General features: G+C 37.0%; 3 protein-coding genes across 7 annotated transcripts in view; 1 reads left to right on the top strand and 2 right to left on the bottom strand.

Moving 5' to 3' along the window:
- Positions 1-26,183, bottom strand: part of mllt11 (MLLT11 transcription factor 7 cofactor) — a 369,526-nt gene that overhangs the window by 35,252 nt on the left and 308,091 nt on the right. The gene's annotated exons all lie outside the window — the stretch shown is intronic.
- Positions 971-14,188, bottom strand: rfx5 (regulatory factor X, 5). Of its 5 annotated transcripts, none has more exons than XM_087295376.1 (10): positions 14,141-14,188; positions 12,750-12,897; positions 11,157-11,190; positions 10,648-10,730; positions 10,250-10,369; positions 9,995-10,111; positions 9,569-9,647; positions 9,272-9,470; positions 8,641-8,735; positions 971-6,755 (listed from the first exon to the last, which is right to left on the bottom strand). In XM_087295376.1, the coding sequence occupies exons 2-10, from the start codon at positions 12,839-12,841 to the stop codon at positions 5,802-5,804; spliced, it is 1,773 nt and encodes a 590-aa protein (XP_087151502.1). In that variant the 5' UTR covers positions 12,842-12,897; positions 14,141-14,188; the 3' UTR covers positions 971-5,801. The 5 variants fall into 5 exon arrangements, with proteins under 5 accessions (XP_087151502.1, XP_087151503.1, XP_087151505.1 ...); XM_087295377.1 differs by having other exon boundaries at positions 9,569-9,644; positions 9,992-10,111; XM_087295379.1 differs by having other exon boundaries at positions 13,794-14,188.
- mrpl24 (mitochondrial ribosomal protein L24) lies at positions 14,990-25,311 on the top strand. Its single transcript, NM_001002401.1, is given in 6 exon segments — positions 14,990-15,076; positions 17,160-17,343; positions 19,937-20,032; positions 20,112-20,215; positions 24,744-24,874; positions 25,062-25,311. Coding segments are annotated over 5 exon segments (651 nt in total). The 5' UTR covers positions 14,990-15,076; position 17,160; the 3' UTR covers positions 25,199-25,311.

Genomic DNA, 26,183 nt, shown 5'->3' on the forward strand with positions numbered 1-26,183 from the left:
AACTGAACATGTACGAATTTGCCACTAAACTAACAAAACGTGAAATAGTTATGTTTCCTCGTAAGATCAGGCTGGCGGATCGGTTTAAATAATTGAACTTTAGCGACTAGACTTTATACGACTGGCCGACCGGATGTGATTTTTTTTCAATGATGTCCAATAAGGTTCGTGTGCGTGAGATGAGAATTATTTTTAATTTTTTGTTACTTTTGGAACCAGAAAAAAGTCTATATTGTAAAAAACAACAACACATTTCTATTCATAAATGAGTAATATATATACATATATATATATATATATATATATTTATTCATTTTCTTGTTCGGCTTAGTCCCTTTATTAATCCGGGGTCGCCACAGCGGAATGAACCGCCAACTTATCCAGCAAGTTTTTACGCAGCGGATGCCCTTCCAGCCGCAACCTATCTCTGGGAATATGTATATATATATACACATTAATCTGGTGTCCACATTCCTAAATTTTAAGTGGTCTATGAATTTCTAGTATTTATTCAATTACAGTGAAAATAAAAGCTCTTGCTTTTGCCGTCCTTTATTTCAGACGCCGCAAGAATCAGCCTATTTACCATACTGCATGACAAAACTGAAAATTCTGTTCGACTGCCACAAGGGGGTGTATTTCAACAGTCGTGTTCGAATGTCGTGAGCAGTAAAAAGGCGGCTTAAGACTAACAATGTGCACAAGCAAATTAAAACATTGTAAATTTGATTTGACATGGAGTTCAACAAGAACTAACGGCAAACAACTGAACTTTTATTAACTAATGTTAACAAAAATGAATAAATACTGTAATAAATGTATGGTACATTCATTATTCACGTTAGTAAACAAATGAACCAACATTAAATAATGAAGCCTTATGCTTAAATGTTACCATATTAGTGTGGCAGATTTAAGTGTCTTTTAAACATAATTGTAAATGAAAAGAGTAGTTCACAAACACACGATATAAAGAAACACATCATATGTATTGTTTATTAGTGCTGATTTATGAAAATGTGCTCACAGTCAGAGATAATTTAATTTTTTTAATATATTTATATATATGGAAGATGTCTAATTGTACAGTTTAAACATGGAAAAAACACACATGAAATACAAAAAAAGGAAACGTTTTCAAAGAGCGGACTTTATAAGTACAAAAAAACGAATAACATACAAGGTGCTGCATTTCGTCTTGTTCTCCCCCTGTGTGCTTTCCGTTGAGAAAATAAAGTGCAAGACAAACACCAGGGTTCAAATGCTGTCAAAAGAAACTGCGCAACTCCAAACGAATATATCGGATCCTTTGGAAACAAACCTAAAATTCAATACACAAACCATGCATGGACCGACTAACAAAAAAAAAGATCGAAACGTCAGACATGTTAGATGTCAATTGGGATCGGAAAAAATGGCATACTACCGACACGCACAACCGAGAAAAAAAACGCGACTACTGAACAACTCTACATGACTCGGTGAAAAGTTAATGTGCTAAACACGTTTCCTTTGAGTTCGTCACAATGAAACGTAAGAATTACCAACACTGATGGGTAATTACAACACACAATCGCCACACCTTGTCATTTTGGTTTTCCTTTTCTCTTTTTTTTTAGTTTGTGTTTTGAGGGCAACAGTTTTAAGAGCCTTGAAAGCAAACAATCCACTCGGTGCTTCAGAGCGAAATCACAACCTCATAAATAATGAAAGAAAATGGATATTTACAGAGCACAGTGGTTTGTATGAGGCACTATGTTGTACTGAACATGTTACATTTCTGTGGCGTGTGACACGGTATCAGGAAACAAGATCATCTGTCAACGGATACGAGTATTCCCAAAAGTTTTCGCATGTATTCGATCACCTCTCTGGTATAAAAAGCTCTTCGCTACTTCAAATGTGATTACTTGCACTCATTCCTCGATTATTATGCGATCTTTCAGAAATATATTACTCTAAAGTCCCATTGTTTAGTCTTTTTTCATTGTTTAATGAAGTGAATGACTTTTATTTCTGCTTTTTGTCAGTGTTTTGCTATTATGCAGGATTTAGAACTGCTGTTGTCAGGATATTCATATTTTAGTATTCAAATCTCCGAAGAGCAAATGAGGCAGAGTATTAGAACTGTACACTGACTTTAAAGATGTAGTTCACCAAAAAAAATTATATTTGTCCACTCAAGATGTGCGTTTGTTTCTCTAATGGAACAGACCTAAGCAAATTTGGCATTAGCATCATAACGGAATTAATTTTTGCAAAAATCCACAAGACTCTAGACTATTAAATTGATGTTTTCCGCATTGAAATGCTGCGTTTTTGACGGCTTTAAACTTCAGGCTAAAATATCCCAAACACTGCTTTATTTAGTCTAAATCAGAAGAGAAATATTAACAGATAAAGCACCAAAACTGCTCTGAATTTATCTGTGGATTGTGACGTGAAGAGGACAACAGGAGATTGAATGAGGAGTTATGGATTATGGACTGTTATGGATGGCCAGAAGCAAAGGTTTTAGGTTAAAATGAATTACGATGGCTTTGTTTCTCTGAGTTGCTTTTGGATTATTGTGTTGTTTTTTTTTATTCTGACTGCAGAGTATCTGGCTATCTGATATACATCTTGGAATGCAAATTTTCAGCACATATTTTACCTTTTTTGGGTGAACTATATCTTTAACAATGATTACTTATGATAAAAATAATAAAGCACAAATGTTAAAAAAAAAGGTACTGGGTATGGAAGCCCATTTCCACACAGGAAAACAAATATGGAATTAAACATTGTATTTTTTTCTTTGACAATTTGGACAACAGCAAAAACAAATCTGAATTGCAAGATAAACTCACAAGTCTGAAAAAAAAAACAGAATTGGAAATATAAACTCGGTTTATATGAAATCGTACCTCATTTTTTACCTATAAATTCCGATTTTTATCTTATAATTACTGTCAAAATTGTGACCTTATTGCAATTGCGATTTTTAAATACGTTTTTAAAGTTTGCCTTTTACAAATTTAAGTTTATATATGACAATTCAAGCTTTTTTCACAAAAACACAAGTTATCATCTTGTAATTCTGACAATATACATTTTTGGCTGTATTTTTGGCTTTTTCAAAAAAAAAAAAAATTATCACACAATTATGAAAACATAATTATCACTTATTTGTTCCTCTCAGAACTTTGAGTTTTAGAACTGTGATTTTATTAATAGCAAATGTATATGGTGCTTTTATCCAATTCTAAATGTAATGTATACACATTACATTTAGAAAAGTCTAAATTGTGTGATAAAAAGCCACGATTACCATTTAAAAATCGACCGGCAGCTAGCTCTCTGCAACTCTCACATGGTCGCCCACTGAAGCTATGCAGGGCTGTGCCCGCTGAGTACCTGGATAGGAAACCACATGGGAATGCTAGGTTGCATCCGGAAGTGGTGTTACTAAGACCAGCAGAGGGCGCTCAACGTTCTGACTCTCTGTGGTTTTTAAAAATGCCAGGATGTTCTTCGCAAAAGACTAGGGGTTTAACCCCACCATCCTGTCCAAATGTATCTACTGGCCTCTGTCCATCATGGCCTCCTAACAATCCCCATATCATAATTGGCTCCTCTCCACCAATCAGCTGGTGTGCGGTCGGGCGCAATATGGCTGCCGTCATCTCATCCAGGTGGATGCTGCACACTGGTGGTGGATGAGGAGATTCCCCCCAATGTGTGAAGCGCTTTCAGTGTCTCAAAGCGCTATATAAATGTAAGGAATTATTATTAATAATAATAAAAAAGTGTGTTCTGTGGTCAAAAACAAGCTTCCATAACAGGCCCTACCAATTTGACAATATACAAAATGAAAGCTCCTGTTGTTATATGAAATTATTTCATCAAATTTGGTAACTTGTCTTACATTGAGTAAATCGAGCAGCCGTGTTTATTCAAAATTAAACATGACATATATAACACGTTATTTCACAAGCCTAAATATATTTTATGCTAACCAAAGCTAGCAGGCTGTCTGACAGCCAGTTGCCATTTCACAACCATTGTACCGTAGTAAATCTACCCAGAATCAGCACCAGTTAGCAGCGGACATTGGGTGCAGTCAAACTGCTGATTGGTGAAATCGCTGCGATGTGAATTCACAATCATTTGTGTTGTTAGTTAAACCCGTTTCGCTTTTTTAAAGCACCATAACTCCATAGTAAAACTATCACTAGTCTACTCCTTTCCCATCTCACATATATTACTACAACATCTGAATAAATAACAGCATCTGACTCCAAATCTCTTCATACATAATCATTGGAGTGGCTAATTAAGAGCCTAATAAACCTCGTTAAACCATCAACGGCCTTTTTGTTGAGCTGAAATCTTGAAGTTTGTTTTATTAGCCTTTCAAAAGCCAATCAAATAATATTCAATAAAGCTGCTACAAGTCTTTATTCACTCTTTAATTGATTTTAAATAAAAATCATAATTATACAAATTGTAAAGCTACAATATTTGGGGCTAAGATCAAGTGTAATATCAGAAACTCAAACTACTAGAACAATTCTAGTATTTCAGTGTAGCATTTCAAGGCTATAAAACGGAAAAGCTGTCCATAAAGGCAAGATAACAACACAACAACAGGCTGTTGTGGCTCAAGCTTTGTAAAATTTGCATAAATAAATAATTAGTAAATATTTCGTTTGAATTTAAATAATATAATCAGATTTCAGCAATTTAACATCTCAACCTCTAATTTAGTTTTTGTACATGCTTTTAGGGTGACAGCGCACACTTTACTAGTAACTAATAATAAGTATTATATTTTCATAGTTGCAATATAGTGACGACGGCTATACACTTGCAAAATAAAATTAGTTCTGGTATGTTCGAAGATATTCCTCTGGGCTCACAGATAAATTATATACATCTCTTAAGTGCTAAACTTGTTGTAAGAGAATGACTGGACAGACCTGAATGCAGGGAGGGGCTCTTAGAGAGAAATCCCGAAATCATAGCCTCATTTGCATATTTAAAGGGACTTAAGAGGTCTTTGTTTTTCCATCCACCTACATTGTGCACAATCCGAGCCAGTAGTGTCTTCTCAACCTTTGCAACAGCAACCGGATGTAATAATTTCTACGCTTTGTTTATCTGTATCCATTTGCAACGTAAAAAAAAAACTGACCGCACGACTATTAACCCGACCATTGGGTGAAAAAGGGACTTCAGAACCCCGAAGTTGCAAACCCGTAATACCACTCTTTGTCATCTGAACAGCTAGAAAACACACTCAAAAGTCTCGATTCGTGTTTACAAACACAATCATGCAAAGACGGTCAGCGCAATAAAAGATCGACTGCCCTTTTATGGCACTAAACATGGTGACAAACGCAGTTCTTCTAACTCTAATGACCAATAATCTTTTTTTTAAAGATGTTTATAACTGAGCTAGACCAGATTGGACTGTTGTTTACGAGTATATCTGTTCGTTGTACTGAAATTCTCATCAAAACAGTCAAAACATTAGGCTTAGGTCACTTAAACTGGATAATCTCTTTAAAAGCACTCTTGAAATCTTCAGGAATTCACGTACGCTGTATGTTCATGAAAATATGAGTGTAGTTGCTGTTTGAAGGCAACGATGAAAGGTTGTACTTCTATACATCATTTTTACACTGAAAGCATACATACCCAAGCTCAGCCAAGATGGTACATGCCTCAGTTTGACGACAAGCTAGTGTGCCATTCACAGAAGCACTGAAAAGGCATTCCCGCTGAGATCTCGGAGATGCTCGGCTCGTGTACTGCGGTTAGGGGTCCTCTGGTTTAGAGTTTTTTAGGAGCATGGAATCGTCGTGTGGCTCCACAGGAGTCAGAGTGATTTCGACTTCTCCTCGGTCTTCTAGTAATGTTGCCGGCGGGAGGTACGTGATTGCAGACTGCGGCACTTCAATAGGAGCAGGCCTTCCTTCACTGGAGAGTGGCGCGCGCTGGATGACCATCCTCCGGCCCTGCTCGTAATTGAGTTGGTTTGGCCCTTGCATTAGCAGGACGGACTGCTGCTTCTCCGCTTCTGGGGCAGGGTGACACTGCACCACTACGCTTCGATGCTCCACGTCTGACACCTCCTGGATGGTTGGAAGTTGGCTGAGCATCAGACTCTGCTGGTCCTGGATGACTATTTCGACGAGCTGTGAAGGAGCGGCAGGAGGGCAGGAGGGCATGGCCTTTTGAATCACGCCTCTTGTGAGCAAAGCTGGATTGGGGGTTGGGATTGAAGGCGACTGTAGATGTGATAATAGATCTTCCGGTCTTTGTTTTCTGGGTCGTCCTCTTTTGCGTTTCAGAACAACACCAGAGGCTGACACTGAGGTGGAGGGGTCAGGTGCCCTTTTAGGAGCCGCCGGTCGCGCTCTTTGAACCACCGGAGTCGGGGCTGCAGAAGTGGCGACCGTGACTGATGTTTTCTCACGTTCGGGGTAGGACAGACTTACGCCCGAGGGGAGAATCATAACTGGGACGGTTCCGCCTGGCTGTGAGGGTATTGTAGTTACGGTTATGGGCAAAGTGACTTGAACGCTGCCCGAATCGGCTGGCGCGAGACACGGTGGGGAGGTTTTCTCTGGGACGGTGCCTCTGGGAAGAAGCTGGGGCAGTTTCTTCATGTAGGCCTCCACTCGAGCCGACTCCACCTTGTTGGGTGGTTTTTCACTGACTTGCTGCTTATTGGATGGCGGCTGCTCCACACCGTCTTTCTCTTTTTGCTGCCGAAAGGGAGACAGTATAAAGGAATTTGGGCGAAAGCGTTATGAGTTTTAACATGATTGCACGATTTAGTTTGTTGCCAGTTAAAGAGAAAGCAAAAGCTGTGTCAAATAGTAAAAGTTGTGCAAGAGCAATTGTAGGTAAACCACAAAGACAACTAAATGAAATTTATTTAATGAGAATTAAGCAGACAGCACGTGTCATTAAAGATAGTTCCTACCCCTTAAATATAACATGTCAGCTTTTGCCATCAAAGACACGTTTAAGCAACCTCAAGTAAAGAAAAACGTGTCAAATGTCATTTGGGTTTTAAGTATGAATTGCGTTAATTGAGTTTTTAATGTGATTTATGCGATGATGTTGAATGTATTTGTGTTGCTTGTTTTTTGTGATGTGATTGCGGAAATACAGTTGAAGTCTGAATTATTGGCATCCCCTGTATATTTTTTTTAACAATTTCTGTTTAATGGAGAGTTTTTTTTCCACAAATTTCTAAACATAATAGTTTTAATAACTCATTTCTAATAACTCATTTGTTTTATCTTTGCCATAATGACAGTACATAATATTTTACTAGATATTTTTCAAGACACTTTTATCCAGCTTAAAGTGACATTTAAAGGCTTAACTAGGTTAATTAGGAGTAGACTATCGAAAAAATATATATAGCTTAAAGGGGCTAATAAATTTGTCCTTAAAATGATTTCAAAAAAATTAAAAACTGCTTTTTTTCTAGCCTAAATAAATCAAAGACTTTCTCGAGAAGAAAAAATATTATCAGACATACTGTGAAAATTTCCTTGCTCTGTTGAACATCATTTGGGAAATATTTAAAAAAAATTAAATGGGGGCTAATAATTCTGACTTCTACTGTAGTTAGCTGATAAACTTCCACCATTTCACTAAATTTCCAAAAAGAAAGTCAAAGAAAACATCATAATGTATTTAAGCTATGATTTTCTGTATGCACCTCTGCTAATATAATGATCAGGATGCCTTCAAGGGATTTATTTTGCAGTAACTGTCAGCTGACTGGAAAATATTTCATCAATAACATGCTACTTACAAATAAAATAATGAATAATGATTAAATTATGATTTTTGATTATTTGCTGTATTTTGTGTGAATTACGACACTGAAGTCTTGAATGAAAGCAGGAAAAAAGCACAAATATTTTAGAAATCAACTGTCTGGGACAATTATTCATTCATTCATTAATTTTCTTGTTGGCTTAGTCCCTTTATTAATTCGGGGTCGCCACAGCGGAATGAACCGCCAACTTATCCAGCAAGTTTTTTTACGCAGCGGATGCCCTTCCAGCCGCAACCCATCTCTGAGAAACATCCACACACACATTCACACACACACTCATACACTACGGACAATTTAGCCAACCCAATTCACCTGTGCCGCATGTCTTTGGACTGTGGGGGAAACCGGAGCACCCGGATGAAACCCACGCGAACGCAGGGAGAACATGCAAACTCTACACAGAAACGCCAACTGAGCCGAGGTTCGAACCAGCGACCTTCTTTGGGACAGTTATAAGTTATGAAAATTACTGTAAACATAAATATAATAATATAAATGATAAATATCCCAGAGAGTCAACATATTGGTGCTTCTTTTATATGTTCGATTAGTTTTTTCACTATGTTAAGAAAAGGTGATTATAGAGAGACTACAGAGTGATTTTTAACTATTATACAAATATATCTGAATTCCAGTTTGAATGATTTTAATGATATTTTTGCAGAAGTGTATAAATGGGTGAATTTATTGTGGTTATTTTATTAATTTATCAGTTTCTTTGTTTTGTTTAGTTGTGAAGGAGGAACATTTCAATTAAAACTAATGTTTTCATAATTTATGACCAGTAATACCTTATTTTCCACACTGCCGCCATCTTCCTCTGCTCCACCTGCTCGGGAAGCTGCAGGAATCTTTTTGATGACCTTATGAGGTTTCGAGGGTCCACCTATTTAAGAAAAAAATAAAATAAAAATATATATATATATATATATATATATATATATATATATATATATATATATATATATATATATATATATATATATATATATATATATATATATATTATCAGCTTCACACCAACATGACTACAGCCAAACATGATATGATCTCAGGGTGTCTGCAGATCTCTGAGAGTTATATTTTAAGACCTTTTTAATACCGCACAGAATGACATTTTTAAACTAAATGTATAGGATCATTTTATAGTAACAAATTTGCAAAAAACAAATATATATATACATTATACAACTAATTAATTACCTTCCGAGAGTTCATTTTATTGGGTTCAGCCTATTGCGTAGTGGGAGACAGATAGACATAGATTTCAAAATGGAAACTAAATCTTTATAGGGTCGGCTTGACTGCAATTTAAGGCCTTTAAAATGCAAATTTAAGACATTATTAAGATTTATACTATAAAATTTTGACTTTTTTAAAGATCTGCAGATTCCCGGGATCTGACAATTTACCACATCTTACCCGCCAGTGCAGCTGAGGTGACGAGCTCAGCTTGGCTGCAGCGGGGGTTGACGATGTGCTCTTGCACGAGGAATCGTGCGATTTCTACCACCGTGTCGAAAGAGCGCTTCAGGATCTTCTGCGCCCAATCACAAATGAGCTCGCAGGCTGCTTCGGTCACCTCTTGCTTGTAGGTTTGCACCAGTTCTGTCAGTTCAGACTGGAGGTGACACAAACATAGGTTTTATAATACAATACTGATTATTATGTGGTGAACGAATGCGACTGCAACAGTCAGTACTAGGAAGACAATCATACCGGGTCATTTTTGAGGTCCAGGTTGGGTAGTAATGGCATGTTGAGCACAGTTTTTCGACGTATCCCGCTATAGCAGTATGTGCAGGCAATATGTCAAGGGATAATACGCAGGGCAGTAGCTTTCATCAAATGAACACAATAAAACACACTTAGTTTGAACTTGGTGTAATTTAAAGCGTGGAATGACAAAAGTATTAAGACTTCTAAACACCTCTAAACCAAATCAGAAAAAAAAATAACATAATAAAGTGTACTGATAGAGTGCAGAACGCCATCTGAAAAGCTCAAATGTATAGAAAACTCTTGATAAGTTGTCGGCTTTCATGGCACAGATCTGAATATGACTGTTCCAGACACATTTATTAAGGTTTGTCTGTTTTATACAAATTTAATTAAACAATATCTAAAAAGACAAAAAAAGGATATTTGGACTGTCCTCTACCACCCAGTCTTCGTGCTTTTATGTTAGGGAAGATGTCTCGTATGATTTTGCCAAAATTCGCTGCACTCAGAGGCCGATGCTGTAGGTTGTCACAGTGCTTCCTGTAACAGTAGTAAGTCATTAGTGTATTATAGCTGAAAAGCTTCAAACATGAGTCTTAAATGTCTGATTGGGAAAAAAATAATGTGTTTCTTTAAAATAAAAGCCCTAAAATGACCTCTCTGCATGCCATTCCTCACCGGTATGTCTCGTAAACATCTTGTTTAGGCAGGCAGGTGTCAGGATGTTCTTCCAAATGGCTACGGATCCAGTTGCAGGTGTGAAGTTGGTCTGCTGTGTTGACCGAGTTTGAATCACCACTAGTAAACACAGAGAGCCACATATAGCATTTCCTGTCACGGCTGTTTTACTTCTAGCTAGCTTGACTAGATGTAATTTAAATATTGGAATAAAATCTAAAGTCAAATGATTTATTTTACTTTTCAGATGACTAAAATGGATTAGAGTGAAGAGGACTGAGTTTCAATTTGCCACAACTTTTATGTTAAGCTGCTTTGACACAATCTACATTGTAAAAGTAAAAATAAACATGAATTGAACTGAAGACAGAATAGTGGAGTGATTTTATGAAGTGTACCTCTTTTCTCCTGCACTTGGACCTGAGGGTAGCTGTAGATAAAGGTAGAGCTTATCGTTGTCAGAAAAACGCTGTACATCTTCCTAAGTGGGGAGACATTTCACATAGAGAAAGACAGATTATTAAAATGTAAATGCGCTTAGAAGCACTGTAAATACACGTTCAAATGAGCTGCAAGATTTAGAACTTGTGTGAAATATTACATTATGAAAAAGGGTGGTGTTAACACAATACAAGTATGGGTAATGTTAGTCTAGTTGTAATGAATCTGGCCTACTAATACAATAGCCGTGGGTCAATTTTTATGTAGGAATCTTCAGCGTTCATATTATAGCAAACCAAAAATTGTCATCTTGTAATAGTCGGATTATACATGGTAATAAAACAGTTATATAAAAATCCCTTCAAATAAATTAAGTTGAGTGAATTGTAAAGTTACAACAAGTTAAAGTGTAAATTGTTAAGTAATTGTAAATTAAAAAAAAAAAAAAAAAAAAAAAAAAACTTACCAAAATTTTGTCCACTTTCCCCTGCACATTTTTACTGTGAAAAGATAAAAAGATGGGATACTCAAATGTAAAACACTGCCTCTTTGCTTTTCTGAGTATACTTTCTGTGCCACAAGCAACATCAAACTTAATTGCAAACTGTTTTTGGGCAAAATTTTGTCATTAATTACTCACCCTCATGTCATTCCAAACCTATTAGACTATTTATGACCATTATAACAAGTTCAGTTCAGCAGACATACTCAATTTATATGGATTGTCAAGTCTTTATAAATATTTAGAAGCATTTAGAGGTATAGAGCCACTTCAGGGTTCCTGAAGATTTCTTCCAAGTCTAATTTAAGACCTTTTAACAGCCTTTTAAGACCATCATGAATGAAATTTTACTAAATGCTAAGTATTTTTTTCTGATGCCTCAGTTACTTCTGTAAATAGTTTTCTGTATCAGTTGAAGATAATGTAAAGGGATGTGTTGCTTTAGGTTTCTTTCCCTGATTAGGTTTTTTTTTTTGGAGAATTTCGTGTAAACATGTCTAACAGCTGTTTTGAATTGCGAAGGAAAATGAAGACCTGTTTAAAATGATTTAAGACCTACAACATAATATTTCTGTAAATTTAAGGCTTTTTGAGGCCTAAAATTTTGCTTTTGAAAGTTAAGACTTCGCAGACACTCAACATTTACACAACATTTTCAGTTAAAAAGGGGGGAAATTGTATGTGTTTTGGCTGTTTGTTTACACAATGATTGTGGTTTCAGGACTGAAAATTCATATTGCTGAAAACAGGCTACAAAATAAGTTTATAATAACGCCCCATTGTCATGCCCATGGAAACACCCAAAAATTTGAGTCTTTGAATAATATGACATCATGTGCATGCACACTATGTTTTTAGGAAGATTTTAAGATTAAAACTAAGTGCGAACAAACACACAACAATAGCAGAGTATGTGGTAGTGTTTTTGTAGCTGAAGTGTTTGCTAAAGTGGGGATTTACTTCACATGACATCCAGCAGTGTCAAATGTGTCTTACACACATGCCAAATTCTACATACACACCAGGTCACAGCACCAAATACTAGCATGGCATACGGAATACAGGAACTTTGTGTTTTGTGGGGGTGTAAACATGGCTCCTTTTGAAAATGTGGTGTTGTAAACGTGAACGTTTTTAAAGTGCAAGCAAAACTTTTCAGTTTTGGATAAGATCATTGTCATGTAAATTAAACCACACTAAACTGAACTTTATCTCTGAAAGCTGGACTGACAGTTTTAATCTACTAGAACTTCTAGGTTAAGCTGCTTTGACACAATCTACATTGTAAAAGTGCTATATAAGTAAAGATGAATTAAATGTAAATGCAGCCTTAAGTGAATAGGCTTTCAAGAGAGGGTCCGAAATCTTTGAGATTTGATAAAAATATCTTAACTTTTTCTTTGTTTTCTTAAAATTAATATGTGTATGCTTTAAGGAACAGCATGGGGGTAAATAAATATCAGAATTTATATATGATTTAATAAGAATTATTGATTTAATAGGAGCTCATTCCATATGTTTCACCTTAAAAGCAGAGTTAAAATGAATGGTTCTTACGAAATGTTGCTCTTGAGCTTCTGCAGCAGTGTATTGGGCTCCGTCTCTCCCTCCCCAGCCGAGGAATCTGCCTTTAACTGATCTTCTGCCATGTCTCAAACACACTGAACTGTCAAACTGCATTCAGAAGCCTCCAGGACCTGAAGCTCTAGAACATGAGGAAGATATTAGTAGGCCTCCGCATTAAATTTAGGCTGACTTTCTTTTCCTTTTATTAAAATCTGATAAGCAGAAAGTTATAATAAAGTATTAGGGTTTATCAAGACATTATTCTGCATGCAAACAGGGATAGTCTTACACAATTTAGATAAATGACAACAATAAAAGTTGTAGGGTGATGGCAGTCTTAAGGTTTAAAAGAGCACAGTTATTTTATAGTATGTCTTTAATATGTTCAAAATAAGTCTTACAACTAACTGCTTACTGGTAAACATTCAGTTCGTAACATGTCTGTAAAATGACCACCAGTATCATCACAAACTGGTATATTTAGGCCAGGTTTACAAAACCAGCGACAAGACTGTAAACGCGAAGTAAAACCACGCAAGCGCCTAATTCTCCCACGTCTAAACGCCCAAGATATTTTTCCCCATTTCGAAAATACAGCCACTCATGAAACTGTTGTCAGGTCAATCGGATAGCGACCATGCCCAAATACTGCAGGGCTGTTTTTCCTGCCCCAGTCCAGACATTTCCTCACATTCAGCACACACGCGCCCATCGGAGATCGCAAGCGATGCGTTCAGCCGGTGTACGCATGATATCAGGATCAAATCCGATCACTTTAATGCATGATTTAATCTACTGTACTCTTAGCGTATAAGAGACATGCACAGGTTGATTACACCCATGTGTATCTCTTTGTGGGCGTATTGAAAGGCCAACCAACCAGAAACTAGACGAAGCCATTGGTTATTTATGACTAAAAGCTTGTTTTAGCGCAAGTTAACTAAATCCTCAAACGCAAATGCTCGGTAATCCTTAGAAACTATCCTCACCGAAGCCTAGTTTTAGAAAGCATGACATAGCAGCTAACAGGCTAACCTGAGTTTGAACAGGCCAAAGAGACGTCGACTGAACGAAAGCGACAATACATTAACAGCTATTTCACTACATTTCAAAATGTAATTACATTATTTATAAAAACAAGATTGTTTTTGGTATATGTATGCATAATAAGCTAGCTATCGTTTATATCAATACCAATGTCTGTAGCTAGAACTAGCTAGCCACAACTGTACGCCTCGAAAACGTTCGATTATTACGTTTAAAATACACGTTTTTTCTTATATTCTTCACGTATTTTAATTGTAACAACTTTAGCTAGTTTAACATATCATTCAAATACAAAATAAATGCACCGTCTATTTTATAATCTTAAAAGAAACTACCTGAGACAAATATAGAGCAAAAATCCCCTCTCGGCTTATTTTGTGATTGGACGACTGTGTTATGTCTGCCTGACTACAAAGCAAAGCGCGACGCTGGTTGGCTGAAATGAGTCATCCTACTTGGATACCGAATGAAAGAGCGATTTGATTGGTGGAGGGTTTTATGCGCCCAAAAAGAGCATCTTTTTAATATTCTGTTAAGGAACTATCATTTTTGTGATTATTACTATGAAATATAAACAACTTTCGTCTAATTAACTATAATAAACATTATTTTAAATGTAGAAAATGTGTATTTTGTGTTTGTTTGATAAATGCGCTATAGTAGTAATAATAATAATTAATGTTTTATTAACATTACAACGTCCTGACATTCACTTTCATATACCAAGAGCTCTTAGCTAAATTCTAGGCTAATTAATCACGTCACCTGGAACCTGGTGCATTATTATTGTGTCTAGATATTATTAAATTATGCATTTTCAAATCCAGGATGGACTGGGCGTGAGGTATGTGCTATTTTAATAATTAAAATAATCTTGCTAATCCAAAAGACAATAACATTCGCAATGATTTATTTACATCCTTGTAATGTAATGTATAAACATGGGTGGAGGCAGGTGGAAGCTAACAAAATCTGTTTAAGTATGACTTACTATAAATCCTGGTCAAAATCCATATATGTTTAAATAGTTCCCATCAAGTAAGAAACCTACTATGATACACAAACACATTTTTAGTAAGTTATTTACTTTTTAATCCCTTTTGTAATAGATGACCTTACCAATTGCGACTTTTATTTTGACAGCTCCGTCGCTTGTCTCGGAAGGAAAAGGAAGCAGCGCATGTTCTGCACAAGTTTGACCCTTGTGGATGTACAATCTCCGATAAGCACTAATATATACTGTTATTTTAGTTAAAGCAGCAGCAATTAAGGTAGGTAAACGATCAACAAAGATCCGTTTAAAAGCCTCTTATTAATATAAATAAAACTGAATTGGTAAATGTATTGCTGTAAACAAACATGTAGCATTATGAAGCATTTACAGTAGAAATGCAGGAAGCATGTCATAGTGTATGTTTCTGAGATACTTTAAATGTATGTGTCTAGGGCTTGACATTATCTTTTTTGATCACCAGGCAGCCACTATGGCTAACAGTTTTCCAACATTACTAGCCACTCTGCATTTTCACTAACCACAATTTTGTTGATGGGAAAATATATTTTATATGCACAAATTTGACTTTGGCATGCTAAAATTACTTGATTTACATTTTGTGTTATGTCCACATGCCTTCTTATTCATTTTATTTTTTTGTGTGTTGTGTGATCTTGCTCTTTAAGCATGAGCAAATGGGCTGTGGTTTCATAGTGTCTCATTGCGATTAGTTTTAGTTCACAGACTTTTCAGGGCTCAACACTTTTAGGATTTATCTATTTTTTCTCTGGCCCCGCCAAACTGATTATTTCCTTGTCACAAATTTTAAATAATTTGTCAAAACAAGCAAAAATATAGCTGTATACATAAACTTTTTATTCAACATAAATGTTCTTAAAACATTTGACATTTAACAACAATTATTCTCATGTATCTAAAATTACACACCACAGTGTGCTCTGGTTAAAGGCCCCAGATCACCAGTTAACTATGCATAAAACATTTAAAGCAATGCTTTTGTTAAGGATAGTAATTAAAACATATTAACAAAAATAACTGGAAGGAAAAGAAAGCCTGTGAAAAACATTCTGCGTGTGATACTGAAAGGATGATCGCACACAAAATGTAATGTTAGGCCCATTCATAATCTGTTCAAAAAACGGTTAAAGTGAAAGCGGCAACTGCTGGCATACCTAAAATCTCGATCCCTTGAAAGCAGCAACACTGCAGATGCACAAACATCGCTTTTTCCAGTCTGTTTCAAAGAGGACTGATCGCTCCAGTTGCATTTCCAGGCATGGTTTAAGCAAGAAAACAGCATGCACTTCAGTGAGTGAGGAGAGCCTGTGTCTCACCCTGTGCCTGATCATCCGCTCATTTGGTATTCACCTGCTTTCTTTTGCTTGAGAAAACAGTTGTTTTTGTCACACGTGCAAATAGTCATAAGCTAAAAATCAAATATGCCAAAGTGCCTAGTGGGAGTTGGCGGTTCTTAATGTCAAGCCCTGTATGTTCCCCCTTTTAATCAACATTTATTGTCATTAGATTAACAAAATAAAATTTTTCGAACAAACAGGGAAGGGGGAGCAAAAGATATAGCAACAATTTTTTAATCTGAAAGAAGAGAAAAAAAGAAAGAAAAAAAAACCTTCATATGTTCATTCCTTTATATCACAGGTGTCAAACTCAGTTTCTGGAGGGCCGCAGCTCTGTATAGTTTAGTTTCAACCCTGCTTCAACACACTTATCTGTAGGTTTCAAACAAGCCTGAAGGACTCGATCAGTTTGTTTAATTAGGGTTGGAACTAAACTGTGCAGAGCTGCGGCCCTCCAGGAGCTGGCTTTGACACCTGTGCTTTATAAAGTCTAAAATGTTGGAAGGAAAACATTGCCATGCATCAATGTACTACCTTTAGCCTTATTAATCTGTGCTTTTGTGCCTTCTCAAGTCACTATTTTAAGGAGGCTTTGAATCCAACATATGTTTGCACACATGTGCGGAGTAAACCAGTTTTGTATGATTGCAGCTGTAAAACCAGCAAACAACATAAACTACTTAAGTGTACTTATACAGAAATTAGAATCGTTATTCAGAAGACATAAACCAGGATTAGACACATTATCAACTTGTAGGAAAAAGCCCAAAACAATTGACATGAGAACACAGGTTGACAACATTTGGACATTTCCAAAACATGTAAAGAGAGAAGTACCTGAATATACAGTGTTACAGGTATGATAGTTGTAGTTTGACTGCAGCTTCATTTTAAACCTTTTATAAGGAGTTATGTATGCTCTATGTATGTCTTTGAAATGGATGTGCTTCACCTTGTAATGTGTTTTTTCACTGTCCTGAGCAGCATGAGGCTGACAGCGCTGCTTTCGATGGCAGCAAAAGTTGCTCTTCCACACGGTTATCGCTATGGGACGAACAGACCATGGACAATCGCAGCCCGACGGCTCAACCCACCCGGCAAAAGAAGAAGAAAGGTGTTTGTTGAACCCATTGCTAATGAGGACTGGCCTGTAGTGAGAGGAGACACAGTAAGTCATTCATTCATTGTTTTATCTCTTGACAGCATTTTATATTTAGTAGGTAGACCATACAGATCAAAGGCATCACATAAAAACAGAATGTTACGCATTTCTCCAATTTACACAGATGGGTCAAAAACACACAAATTGATAGGACATGAGCTGCAATGTACATTCCAGAATCTGATGTGATTCTGTACTGAAAACTTGCACTGATTCCAGTAAAGGGGTGTTACAAACCTTTTTTTTATTAAATCAAAATAATTAAGTCATGAAGGGAACGCAACATAAAGAGTAAACATGAACTAAGTTGTCTAAATTATTAAATTAATAAACCAAAACAATCCAACAAATCATGTGTCACAACTAAATAAGAATGAATAAAGAATCAATAACTCACGTTCTCCAACAACATACAACACTAACCAAAGACTAAACAAGCCAACAATTAACAAATTAGAGCAAAGTAAGACTTAAAGAAAACAAAACAGTAAATTAAAGAAACGAAAAGAAGCTTGATGGCTGGCTGTGAAGTCTCCTCTGTCTCCGCTCAAGGATGGTCCGTATTTATAGCCAATTTCAATAAGCGCAACTCGCCGCAGGTGCGCAAAGGCGGACTCTATAGGAAACAAACAGTGAGTGACGTCATGCCACACATGCAAGCACAGAGACAGGCACTAGAGAGAAAGGCAACAGCCGTAACAAGGGGGAGGAGAGTAACATTAATTTTGGATAAAATGCATAAGCAAACACACAATATCAAGGAGTGAGGGACAAATACTAGAGGTGTGGACCTACACTGTTCTCACGGTTCGGTTAAGATTATCATGCCATCGATTCAGTTCAATTCGATATCTCGGTGCATTGACGATGCTTTACATACACAGCTTTATATTTTTTTCACAGCAGAATTCTTGTATTAAAATGTATAAATGTATTTATATCATTCATTCATTCATTTTCTTGTCGGCTTAGTCCCTTTATTAATCCGGGGTCGCCACAGCGGAATGAACCGCCAACTTATCCAGCAAGTTTTTACGCAGCGGATGCCCTTCCAGCCGCAACCCATCTCTGGGAAACATCCACACACACTCATACACTATGAACAATTTAGCCTTCCCAATTCACCTGTACCGCATGTCTTTGGACTGTGGGAGAAACCGGAGCACCCGGAGGAAACCCACGCGAAGGCAGGGAGAACATGCAAACTCCACACAGAAACAGCAACCCAGTGACTTTCTTGCTGTGAGGCGACAGCACTACCTACTGCGCCACTGCCTTGCCTCCAAATGTTCACATTTTTTAAATAATTGAGATGATAATTAAGTATCGTTTAGCTCTTGTGCTGCTTGAGATTATGTTTGAGTGTATGATGTGATATTACATTGTAATACATCTAGAGCAAATGTAAAGAAAATTCTTAACATCTACCAAAGTATTTTTCTCAAATATGAAAACTGTCATCTCTTACACACTTTCAGGTTATTCTAAGCTTGTAGAGGTTTTTATGTATGTCGGTCATAAATGAAGATGATATCAAAAATTAGCAACAACAAAAAAATTATTATTAAATTCAGTCAGAATGGCCAATCAGCATCAGGGGGTTAAATGGACTTTTATCCTAGAGGAACAGCTGAATATTTCTGACAGAAAAACTGTATAAAATATTTATTAACATCAAGCAGAGAAAGAAATATTTGATGAGGTTTATTAACATATGATACAAAAAATGTAAGGTAGAAAACAGTAATTATACTAAAACACATTAGATACAAACTATTTTGTAAATACAATTTTGCTCATTTTAAATAATATGTATACAATATATATACTAACATGAACATTTAGATATCTACAAAACTTCTTATTCAAATTCAAGTTTTATTGGTCACATGCACAGTAGGCGAAGCAGTGGCGCAGTAGGTAGTGCTGTTGCCTCACAGCAAGGTCACTGGGTCGCTGGTTTGAGCCTCGGCTCAGTTGGCGTTTCTGTGTGGAGTTTGCATGTTCTCCCTGCGTTCGCGTGTGTTTCCTACGGGTGCTCCGGTTTCCCCCATGTCCAAAGACATGCGGTACAGGTGAACTGGGTAGGCTATATTGTCCATAGTGTGTGTGTGTGTGTGTGTGGATGTTTCCCAGAGATGGGTTGCGGCTGGAAGGGCATTCGCTGCATAAAAACTTTCTGGACAAGTTGGCGGTTCATTCCCCTGTGTCAACCCCGGATTAATAAAGGGACTAAGCCGACAAGAAAATGAATGAATGACATACACAGTATGATATGCAGTGAAATGCTTACACAACAGCCCATGACCTTATACAGAACTAAAAAAATAGCAATAAGAATCTAGATGATGGAATATACATCATTAAAACAAGTAATAAAATGTATAGATAGCAAAAAAAAAGTATAGTAAGTATAAGATATAATAAATGTTTAAGTTGTTCAGCTATCAAAAATAAGAACAAATATAAAATATTTAAAACTTTGACTTTAGTTGATGTTTAAGTGCCATTTACTCCTTAATTTGTGCAAGCTTTGTATTTTTTTTTTTCACAGTGAATATCCTCTTTATTAAATCCTACTTAATTGTAATTCAACCAGGTGGAGGTTTTGTCTGGCAAAGAGAAAGGAAAGCAAGGCAAAGTTGCTCAGGTGATCCGGGCTCGAAACTGGGTCATACTCGAGGGCCTGAACACGGTAGGAGCAAACCTTAACATTAATGAAACTGCTTTTGTTAGCATGCTATTTAAAAGCAACTCTTTGAATGGTTTTCCAGCATTACCGATATGTGGGCAGATCTGGAGATTACAGAGGGACTTACCTCGCTAGTGAAGCTCCTCTGCTGCTGAAGGACATTGCGCTCATTGACCCGACTGACAGGTGAGCATTAGCCGCATTTCCACTATCAGGCCAGTGCGAGCCAGGGCTTATATCGGGCCAGGCCGGGCCAATCGCCCGGGAGGTTGAGCAGTGAGGCCGAAATCATGTCGCGTTTCCACTGTGGGGCTAGTAGCTCGCAGCGCGTCACGCAAACCCCGCCCCCAGAACATCCCCCGAATCGAACGTCACTCAAACCGCCCACTTCAGCGAGAATCATGCAGATAAAGCACACCATCACATCATCACGAAACTATTAAAATTAGGACAACCAAAACAAACAAATGACACGTTACTGTACAGCAGTACAACGCATGTCTATACGCACATGCCTGTGTGTTTTCATTGATCATATTCATTTACTCGCCGACCGACTGGCATCGAAATCCAGTGGTCTTGCCACCAACGGAGGGACCCGGAGCGCAGGGAGCGCACACATCCATAATATAACACCACATATATAAAATTCTCCGTTAATAACTCGATATAAAATGTTTTTTATAACATCCTCTAGACAGAATCTGTCCAACATTCATCCCAAATGCTCCGGAGAGAACTGAAACATGATTTTTCCCCCCTATAGGCTTTATGACACTTAATAGGTGATTCCCTTTATTTAAAGATGTTGCTTATTATATCTTAAGTAAAGGAAAGTGTTCAGTGTTTCAGCACATAAGAGCAGCACGTAATAAAATATAGCCTATATTTCGTTGCGCTCAGCAGCTATGCACTAATAAAGCTCTTTATGTATTTAAAATGTCCTTTTTTAATTTTACCACGTCATATAAAAACAAACACACTTGTTCGAGGACACAGAACACATTTTGAACTTGCAGTTTTCCCCGTCAAAAAAGTGCTGCGCGGCTGCAGACAGAAAAAAAGGTCGCCTAGTTTCTGCGTTCACTCACCCCGAAAATGCTCTGTTTGCATGATTTGATTAATTTCATCGTATCCAAATACTTTATAAATAATATTTAAAACATTTTCCGGTGTTTATTTATTTTTATTTTTTTAGAAAATATCTAAAATCTTTTTTTCAAAGAGGCTTTTGAAAAATGAAAGTTTAATATAAATTTGAAACAGTTTGATATAGTACCTAATTGTTATAGCTATAGCTTTTGTTAGTTTTATATTGGTTTATTTATTTAATGTGATTTTATTATAGGCCTATCTAATATTTGTAATTCTTTAAATTATTTCAATATAGGGCTATTTTATCTAGATATGACACTATTGTTTTGAGCCTACAAAAGTGGACATGAAATTTGTAAAGTTTAATGTCCTACTGTTGTATTCATATAGTGTATTATCTCCAAAATAAATTAAAACAATAAAAATAAAAGAAAAAAGCCGCTCGCGGCATCAACAGAGCTATGAATGGAGCGCTTTTTTCGGTCTCACACACATACACAGGCATCTAAACGCGCAAAAACACACACAGTATTAAACTTGACAAAACCTCTTGAAAACCTTTACTGTCTGCTGAGTCTTTAATATGGTGTAAAGATTATTATGCGTTATTGAAACATCAAAGATGCAGCAAAGAAAGATCATTTTATGCAACAGCCTTACATTTAAAAGAGAAACTTAAGGGCGATCATATGCAAAAAAGACCCCAGCCTATAATTTGTTCCAGATGTTTTCTTTCCCTTATTTATTTATTTGTTTGGCGCATGTACTCGAGTGCGATCGGAAAACTGTGCCCGCCTCTCCTTTCACTCCGCCCCGAAGCCCCGGCTGGCCCTCCTTGGCCCAAGGTATTCGGCGGGCCGAAAAAGGCTGGCCGTTGGCCCCGAGAAAGCCCCGCTTTGACCCGATTAGGCCCCGGAAGTGACAGTGGAAACGCCACTGGCCTTGGCTCGCCCTGGCTCGCTCGCTTTAGGCGCGATAGTGGAAACGCGGCTATTAATAGTCATGCTTTTCAGTCATCTGGAGGTCAAAACAGCCATAGTACTGCAGTTCAGACCTGTCAGGTTGCTGTTTGTTTCAAGGCACAAATATTTAGATCAGCTCTAAAAAGTAGAAAAGCATACATTACAGCTCCCCCTATGGCAGGGGTCACCAACCCTGTTCCTGGACATCTACCTTCCTACAGATTTAAATTGCAATCCATATCAAACACAGCTGCCTGTAATTATCAAGTGTTGTTCAGATTCTAATTGGTTACGGTTTGTTCAATTGGAGTTGGAGTTGAACTCTGCTGGAAGGTGGATCTCCAGGAACAGGGTAGAGCACCCCTGCCTTATGGTATTTCAGTCACCAAATATGAAGACATCTGAAAAACACTTGATGTCTGGTTTAATGTATTAAGATTAGGTTTATATCAAAAGGTAAAAATCTAACATACAGTTTTATTATTGATGCACTCCATTCACAGCCAATCAAATAAGGCCATAATAATAATAATAATAATAATGTCTTAAAGGAGTTCACCCAGTACAGAAAATTCAGTTGTCATTTACTCACCCTTTACTTGTTTCAACCCTTTATCAGTTTCTGTTGAACACAAGAAAAGATTAAAAACCTGTAACCAAAGATATTTTAAAGAAAGTTGAAAACCTGTAACCATTGACTTCCACAGTATCCATCGAAGTCAATGGTTACAGGTTTTCAACTTTCTTCAAATGATCTTTTCACTTGATTTTTTTTTTCTTGTAAAGTGAAACTCACAATCATTTGCAACCACTTAAAGGTGAGGAAATAATAAACAAATCAGAATTTTTGGGTGGTCCATTTCTGTTTTTTAATGGTGGTCATTGGGGACCTGCAACTGTTTGGTTGCACACATTCTTCAAAATATGTTTTTTTCTGACCAACATGCGTAAAAACCTTGGAACAAGAATATGAGAAAGCTATAACTATAACTATAAAACTATAAGATTTTCCTAACATTTTTTATTGAGTGACAAGAACATAAATGCCTGATATGACATAAGTGAAAGACTTTCCACTTTTTCCTTTTAAGCTTTTGCAACAAAAGCAAATAATACAAAATATTTAAAAATGTATGAATAATAAATAATAATAAATAGCACGACTTAATAATAAAATACATATAATAATGTATTTTATAATATATATATGTAATAATATTATAATATTATAATTACATATAATAATATAATAAAAATACATATAATAATATAATAAAATATAATAAAAATACATGTAATAATAAATAAAAATAATAATGATAAAACGTGAAAATAAAAAAATGATGTCAAAGGATTAGATTCAATCAGTGGACAGACTTGGAAGCAAGTGAAAGTGAGTTAGGAGAGGTTGTCAATTATCATAAAAAAGCCATAACTGGCAAAGCAAGAACATCTAATCTTTTCTATTAGGCTTGGGCGATGTCGGCCAATTTGGCATCATACGATGTCTAATGTGAAACATCGCGATGTACAATGGCATTGTCATCATGTGAAAAGCGTGGGACAGAGTAGCGTGCTACGTGTCTGAAGAGCGAGAATGGATCCGGGGGTGAGAAGGGTATGTGACTTATTTGAGGACCGGGAGGAAGTCGCGCGATTTCCTGCAATTATGAGTCCTGCAAATGCATAGAGACTCCTAGAACTTCAGGGAGACTTGGGATGTCGTAATATCACGTTTAACTATAGTGTGACGCGATCCAGCGGTACATCCTTGATAAACTGGCCGATGTGCACTTCTTTCTGGAGCTCAGAGGAGAGCATGACAGTGTGTGGCTGTGTCTGTGTGTGTGGTCACGGGATGTGCGTTTTCAGCGGACGGAGGGTTGTTCAGAAATGCTAGGTAAAACACTGTGTGGATGTGGATCGTTTTCGTATTAAAATCTGTGGGTTTGTGATGGGGCAGGGCGGTGGATCGGCGATAGCGGCTCAGCATCGTTTTGTCTATTGACCATCGGCAATGAACGATGGCATCGTCTATCGGCCCAACCCTATTTTCTACCTCCAGAAAGTACTTACATTTTACTTAAATTGTTCTCAAATACTGACATGTCATTGGCTGTTATGTTTGTTGATGCGTTGATACTGTCAAACAACCCATATTGACATCATATTCCACATGTGTAGTTTGAAGACTTTTGGCACCAAATACCTTCCATATAATACCATTGTGTTCCTGCATTAGTACTTAGTGTACACTTGATAAGAAATGGTCGCTGGTCCAATAATGACAGCCCTTGTTTTTACCTTCAGATTGGCATGAAAATGATTCCGATTCTATGAAAATCTGATGTCAAAGAAAACTATGAATTGTCCTTTAGAGCAGTGTTTCCCAACCCTGTTCCTGAAAGCACCCCAACAGTACACATTTCCAAAAAAATCCCCAATCAAACACACCTAAATCAACTCCTCAGAGCATTAGAAACTCAAAAACCTGAAATGAATGGGTCGGATAAGGGAGTCATCCAAAATATGTACTGTTGGCGTGCCTCTAGGAACAGGGTTGGGAAACACTGCCTAAGAGAATTAAACCAAGTAATAAATTAGAATGCAATGCACCTAAATCTAAATGTATTTGTGTGTGTGTGTGTGTTTGTTAGGAAGCCCACAGAAATCCAGTGGAGATACACTGAAGAGGGCGAGCGAGTGCGTGTTTCTGTCAGGACTGGACGGATTATTCCCAAACCAGTCTTCCAGAGAAAAGACGGCATCGTTCCTCAACAGTGGAAAGGTGGGATTTCAGAGGAAGTTGAAAAGCAATACTTTTATTTTATTATTATTTTTAATACTGTTCTGTGTTAAGCCACTTTGACACAATCTGTATTGTAAGCAGAGCTATAGAAGTAAAGGTGAATTTCATTTTTGAATAAAGATGAGATGAATAATTTTAATATGGCTCTGAAATCTCTACCTTGCAGATGGACCCAAGGACACGTCACCAGAGGACACGCTTCAGAAAACATACACACCGTCTCTGAAAACCCTTGAGGAGGAAGTCATGGAGAAAATGAACATTCAGGAAAATAGAAGACCTCGTAAAAGCTACTGGTACTGAGGAACCACAGAGACAGTGTGTTATGTTTAAGCTCAAAAACAGCAGCAGGATTATTTATCATGGACTAATAATGTATGTGTTCTGGAGACTGTCAATAAACCAACCAAACGTTATGCTCTGTTTTCTTGCTTTTGTGCTATAAACGCATAACTACTTGCTGATTCACAGAATTCTCCTACTAGACTAAAGCTACTGATGAACGTTAGCATTAATTATGTCATGTAACTGTTTGAGTGACCCGACTCCTGCAGAAAACATCAAACCATAATTTTTTTAATACGCTGTAGTCTTTCCCTAGTTTGGGGAACATTGGGGAATATTTCCCATATTAAGTTAACTTTGGACCAGTTTTCTGTCAATATGGCATGCTCCTTGGTGTAGGTTCATCTGGAATTGGATTTTTTCTGAGATTTGGTCAGTTCAGAGGCTTTCAGTCTAAATTGATTTTAATGTAGAGACAATATGCAGTGGTCAACATTTAAAGTGAATCAAAACCTTTCATTAAAGTTGTCTTTTTGAACTGTTGAACAACAACCATTGTTGTTTTAGGACAATTTAAAAAAAAAAAAAACATTTTTTTTTATTCATCTTCTGCTGCTTTTCCGGGGCCGGGTCGCGGGGGCAGCAGTCCTAGGAGAGAACCCCAGACTTCCCTGTCTCCAGATCCCCCCGGAGGAGCTGGAGGAAGTGTCTGGGGATAGGGAGTCTGGGGTCCTCTCCTAGGACTGTTGCCCTCACGACCTGGCCCCAGAAAAGCGGCAGAAGATGAATAAAAAAAAATTATAAAGATTAATAAAGAGACTAAGCTGACAAGAAAATGAATGAATGTATGTACAGCAACAGGCTAATTAACAATTTCAGTCGCTGTGAGGAAACATATTAGGGTTGGGGTAGGGGTAGACATTTATAAAACACAATAATGGGTATTTCAATAAATAATATAAATAATTCTTGTTAACATCTGTCTTGAGTTTATTCTAGCAGC

The sequence above is a fragment of the Danio rerio genome, chromosome 19 (assembly GCF_052040795.2).
Source record: "Danio rerio strain M-AB ecotype USA chromosome 19, GRCz13ab, whole genome shotgun sequence".
NCBI lineage: Eukaryota > Metazoa > Chordata > Actinopteri > Cypriniformes > Danionidae > Danio > Danio rerio.